Here is a 6,454-nt window from a genome sequence, read left to right on the forward strand (position 1 = left end):
CAACTGCTTGTTTTAACCCTCTGATCTTGAGGAATGCATTGGAAGTGCTGAGTAACTTGGATATCCACCTTTATTCAAGTTATTGATGTTAAACAGAATAGGTCCAAGCCCAAATCCCTAGAGACCTTAGTTGATTTTGACTCATTAATTACCACTGCTTGGTTTCAGCCACTCAGCTATCTAACTCTGCTATGATTAAACCCCCATACCCCTGTATATGGTAAGGGTGAGGAAGTGGTTGTGGAAGAATAACGCCCACTGGGCAATGCCTGTCTCATTATTGGCTCCTCTGGGCTGGTGTGCTGGGTGATTTGGTAAGTGGCAGGGAGTCAAGAGAAAAGAGGCCTTGTAGGCTCTGGACTCTGGCTGTTCTGGGGTAATTTGGGGTATGTGTGTTGGGACTACCTGACTCATTTTGAGTTCTGTGTTTGACATATTTCCACTATATTTTCTTTTTCTTCCTTTCTGATTCAATGGATCCATAGAAATGGGGAATCAAACAGGGGTCTTGGATTTTCTCCTGTTGGGTCTATCTGACCAACCAGAGCAGCAGCAACTCCTCTTCAGACTGTTTCTGGGCATGTACTTCCTTGGGACACTGGGGAACCTGCTCACCATACTGGCAATCTCTTTTGATTCCCATCTCTACACCCCTATGTACTTCTTCCTCAACAACCTATCTTTCCTTGATCTCTGTTTTGCCTCCACCACAGTTCCCAAGATGTTGATAAATTATCTGTTAGAGAGTAATGTCATCTCCTATGCAGAATGCCTGGCTCAAATGTATTTCTATATTGCCTTTGGTACTTCAGACAGCATCCTTCTCTCAGCCATGGCCTATGACCGCTATCTGGCTGTCTGTCACCCTTTACACTATGGCATAGTCATAACACCACACCTTTATGCCCTGTTGGTGACTGCGCCTTGGGTTTCTACTCATCTCATTGCAATGGTTCTTAGCATATTTATAGACCATCTATCCTTCTGTACAAACAATAAAATCCCTCACTTCTTGTGTGATGTAAATGTCTTGATAAAACACTCATGTTCTGACACACACATTAATGAAATGTTAGTTCTTCTTTTAGGGGGGCCAGTAGTTTCAATTTGCTTAATATGCATTGTAGTCTCTTACACTCCTATTGCTTCTGCTGTGTGGAATGTCCCACCAGCTCGTGGAAAATGGAAGACCTTTTCTACCTGTGGGTCCCACCTCTCTGTGGTCACTCTTTTTTATGGAACTGTCACTGGTGTGTATTTCAATACCACATCCACCTACACAAGCCAGAAAGACATGATAGCAACTGTGATGTATACAGAGGTCACCCCTACACTGAACCCTTTCATCTACAGCCTCTGGAACAATAACTTGAAAGGAGCCGTAGGGAAGCTTCTTGGCTTGAAACATTTCTCCAAGAGACAATTACAATATTTTTTGCCCTATTTCAACATAGATGCATATTTCATGGAGAAAATGAATGATTGATTAATGTCAACCTGGAGGGAGTCCATTAGTGTTGGGTAAAACAGCTCTCTGTCTTCAGTGCTATTGTGTTCAACATTTATATCGATGAGCTAAATAAATATAAGCATTATGAAGATAAATACAGCATGCTTGTATAATTTGTAGATGATATGAAGCTAGGAGGAACAGTTTATGTTTTGAATGAAAAGATTGGGATAAGAAACATTTCAATAAGCTGGAACAATGGACCCATTCTAATAAAATATGGATAATTAGATTAGATTGAATAGGCATGAATCTAAAATTACACATTTTGGTTCAAAATTTCAGTAGCACAAGAACAGAATAGGATTTATATTACTAAGAAAACAACTCATATGGAAACCGATTTGGGATTTTAGTGGGCAAAATGTGATTTAACCAATAGGAAATGAAATTTTAAAAAAGCTAATGTGATCTTAAATTGTATGAAGAGAAAGATAACATATAGGATGAGGAAGATGATCATTTTGGTTCTCCTATTACAATCACACACTTAATGTATTATTTTGTGTTTTTTCACCAGATTTAAAGAAAAACATTAATATGCCAGGGCATATTTAAAAGAGGGCAACCGATAGATTAAGGGAAACAGAAATTAGAAATTATTTCATACAAAAATTGATTGAAGGGATAGGAGATGTTTAGTTTGAAGAAATGGAAGGCTTTGGTGGTGGGGTGAAGGGACAGCATAATAGCCCTCAAGTATTTCAGGGACTGTCACTCAGAAGAAGACCAGGTATTTTGTTGGGATCCAGAAAGCTAAGGTAGGATCAATGACCAGGAATTACAGGAAGGCAGATTTCACCTGGGATGAGAGGGGGCCTTCTTGATAATGTGAGTAATCTAGAGGTGCAGTAGAGGATTAAAAAGTGGTAAACTGTCCATCAAGACATGAAGTCTTCAAACAAACCCTGGACAATCACTTTTTTAGGATACTTTGGAGAGGGTTCTTAATTACACATTGCACTAGATGATTTCTTATGTTTTTCCAACTATGAGAAAACATAATTCTATGATAGTATCTACAAATTATATCTTCCTTAAAATAATAAAGCAAATAAGTTAGCTCTTCTTTATATGATCAAAGACATCATAGATGTAAAAGGAAACAAATAAGCATGATACATAACTTTTTGACATTTTCTGTTGTTATCAATCACTACTCAATACTGATTGCATTGTTATTTTAACAAAATTTTATCTTATTTTTTTAGTTGGGAAATCAAAACTTTGAATGAAAATTGACTTCTTAGGCATTGGCAGCCTTTAATATATTAATGGACTTCATTAGCACCTTATCTATTCTCCTGAATTGTCCTTCCTATTTAGTAGTTCTCTTCATGGTGAAAGTCTAACAGTCCTTCCATACTTGATATTTTCTAGCTCAAATTGTAGGGAAATATCTCCTCAACTCCTCAACTTTGAATCATCATCAACAACAACAACCAAAAAAACCTATTAAATTTCTACTTTGTGTCAAACCAAAGCTAGAGAATAGGGACAGAGCAGAAATATTTGGCAGAGTAGAAAAACGTGAATCCACTGTGGCAAGTCTAATCGAAGGGGAGAGAAAAGACCATAATAGATTAGGAATGTAAATATGGAGAAGTGAAGAACAATGTGGAAGAAGAAAAAAGCAATAACATTAAAAGAAAATATGATCTATATACAAGAAAACACACTGATCCTGAAGACAAGATGTGTAAAGACAACCTAATAATTATAAGGTTCCCATTTTGGAGAGCAATTTGGAACTATGCCCAAAGGGCTATAAAAATGTGCATACCCTTTGACCCAACAATACCACTTCCAGGGCTATATCCCAAAGAGATCATAAAAATGGGAAAAAGACCCACATGTGCAAAAATATTTATAGTAGCTCTTTCTGTGGTGGCAAAGAATGAGAAATTGAGGGGATGCCCATCAATTTGACAATGGCTGAACAAGTTGTGGCATATGCATGTAATGGAATATTATTGTGCTCTCAGAAATGATGAGCAAGCAGACTTCAGAAAAACCTGGAAAGACTTGTATCTGCTGATGCTAAGTGAAATGAGCAGAACCAGGAGAACACTGGACACAGTAACAGCCACACTGTGAGATGACTAATATTGATAGACTTAACCATTCTCAGCAATACTAGGATTTAAGACATCTCCAAAGGCCTCATGATTGAAAATGCTATCCACATCCAAAGAAAGAATCATGGAGTAAGTGTTATGTATCTGAGACTGGATTTGAATTCAGGTCTTCCTGAATCCAGAACCAGTGTTCTATCCACTGCACCACCTAGCTGCCCCTCAATATAGTCTTTATGCAGATGTTTCCTAAATCTAATATTCCACCATTGTGGTCTCTTACACTCCTATTGTCTTTGCTGTGTGGAAAGTCCCATCAGCTCATGGGAAATGGATGGCCTTCTCTACTTGTGGCTCCCACCTGTCTGTGGTCTCTTTTTTTTTATGGAACCATCATTGGTGTGTATTTCAACCCATCCTCCACTCACACAGCCCAAAAAGACATGATAGTGACTGTGATGTATACAGTGGTCACCCCTACACTGAACCCTTTCATCTATAGCCTTCGGAACAAGGACTTGAAAAGAGACCTGGGGAAGCCTCTTGGCTTACAATGTTTCTCCAAGGGATGATTATAGTGATATTTGACCTATTCTAAAAGAGCTAAATATAGTATAAAATAAAGAGGCTAATGTGTTGACCTAAGATCAATGGATTGGTGTCAACATGGATGAAGGCCCCTAGTGTTGTGTCAAAGGACTTTGCCGTTGTTGATATTACGTTCAATTTTTTTTTAATGAAGCACTTTTAAGCTATAGATGGCATGCTTGTCAGATCTGTGAATGACATGAATCTGGGAGGAATAGTTTATGCATTTTTTAAACAGAATTGGAGTGTAAAATGATTTCAACAAGTTCTAACAATGGATTGAATCTAATAAAATGGGCATAATTTAATTGAATTTTATAAGGTACAACTATAACTTATTATACTTTGGTTCATAATTTCAATGTCTCAAGTAACAGGTAGAAATGAGGTTGTCAGACAGTAGCTCATATAAAAATAAACCTGGGATTTTAGTGATTGCCATATATTCTCAAACTTCGATAAGAATATGAAAGTAAAATATGATCTTACATTTAATGAAAAGAAGTATAGAGTCTAGAATGAGGATAATCACCATTTTGCTTTCTTCTATTATGATAATATTTTAATTCATTGTTTTCTCTTCTGGTACCACATTTAAGGAAAGACATTAACAAGACAGAACATATTTAGAGGAGAGGAGCCAGAAAGATGAGAAAACTACCAGTTAGAAATTATTTCATATAAAGATTAGTTGAATAGACCAGGAATATTTATCTTGGAAAAGGGGGAATGTTGGGTGTGAGGGGGTATTGAATGAACAACATGATAATCCTTAAGTATTTGAAGGGTTATAATTTGGAAGAGGGACTAAACATTTTGTTTGCAATCAAAAGGCTGACATAGAACCAATGAAGGAGAATTACAGGCAGGCAAATTTCATCTGCAAAGCATTCTTCATGAGAGCAATCTAAAAGTGGAGTGGAAGATTTAAGAGGTGTTTGGTAGAATGCTGTAGTTGAGATTCTTAAATACACAGTAAAGTAGGTAATTTCTGATATCCTTTCCATCTCTGGGATGATATGATTATATGATTCAGCATTTAAAATAATATTGTATTTATAACACAAGGTAAATAAGTTGTCTAGCCTCAAGATGTCATGAATATGGATATATAAGGAACTGGATTTAGAAGAAAAGAAACAATTGTGTTCCATACATTTCTGGCATTTCATTTATTATTTTCAATGATAACTTAATTCTGATCTCTTATGTTATTTTAATAAAAAAAACTTTATACTATACCTGATTTGGGTCTTCCTATGAACTTGGTATGGAAATGGGCATCTTAGGTATTAGCAACCTTTAACATATTAAAGGATTTGATGAGGACCCTACCTTGTCTCCTGAATTGTCCTGCCTATTTGGTTCCATTTATGATCAAAATCTAAAAATCCTTCCATACCCAATTTTTTTGTGCCTCAAATAGTGGGAAAATGTCCCTTTCACTGTTAATCCACAAAACAACAAACCTCACCCCTCCCCACCTAAATTCCTGCTTTATGCCAAGCCAAAGTTGGACAATAGACATATAAAGACTAAGATGAATTAATACCTGCCTTCAAGAAGCTTACTTTCTAGTGGAGGGAAACAATATGTTTTCATGTAATGGGAACAAACAGGTAATCCTGAACACCATTCTCCAGTTCACAATGCCTCTGGGATCTAAAGGGCCAAAAGTTGTTTCTGTTGGTGATAGCAGTATGACAGCATTCTATGCTACAACAGAACTCAGCCAGAGACCAGAAGAATAGATGGATGATGGATAAGACATACAAGGCTGTGATATATTCCATTAAGTCTCAGAGAAAGAGCTTAGCATTTACCAGAAACCAGTCTTTTCCAGCCAAAGTCACAGAAGACCAAGGTTGTTGAAGCATGAGTTGTTCAATGTTTTAGAAAGTTGAGAGTTGTTGAGACCACCATTGAGGAGGGGGTCAAAAAGTGAGGAATAGGAGATATAAGAAAAAAAGACTCAAATTCCCAGAGATTTCAGAAGGAAGAAAAGCCAACAAAAGAAAATGTGCATAAGCAAATAAACCAACATAGAACATATTAATAATAGGATAAATTATGGTCTCTAGATTAGCAAAATGGTTTTAGGCCTCTTTAAATAAATATAAAACAATGCAAAATGAACCATCACCTCTTGAGGTAGAGGACCCAGTGGAATCCTAAAAAAGAGGAGAACCATGGCATAATATTCCTGAATGCTTTAAGAGGGAAATGAGAATTGTGAAAGCAGAATTTATGGCCTACATAGTAGAAATAATTGGCTGGATAG

At 36.7% G+C, this 6,454-nt stretch overlaps 1 protein-coding gene across 1 annotated transcript; it reads left to right on the forward strand.

Moving 5' to 3' along the window:
• Window positions 1-487: 487 nt before the first annotated feature.
• LOC114035039 (olfactory receptor 1361-like) lies at window positions 488-1,486 on the forward strand. The gene has a single exon (XM_027850964.1). It carries the CDS (start codon window positions 488-490, stop codon window positions 1,484-1,486), a length of 999 nt encoding a protein of 332 aa, XP_027706765.1.
• Window positions 1,487-6,454: the final 4,968 nt, after the last annotated feature.

The sequence above is a fragment of the Vombatus ursinus genome, unplaced genomic scaffold (genome assembly GCF_900497805.2).
Source record: "Vombatus ursinus unplaced genomic scaffold, bare-nosed wombat genome assembly UNPS02009173.1, whole genome shotgun sequence".
In the NCBI taxonomy this organism is placed as follows: Eukaryota; Metazoa; Chordata; class Mammalia; order Diprotodontia; family Vombatidae; genus Vombatus; species Vombatus ursinus.

Coding starts and splice junctions, on each gene's coding strand:
- LOC114035039 (XM_027850964.1), top strand. CDS start 488: ATGGGGAATCAAACAGGGGTCTTGGATTTTCTCCTGTTGGGTCTATCT.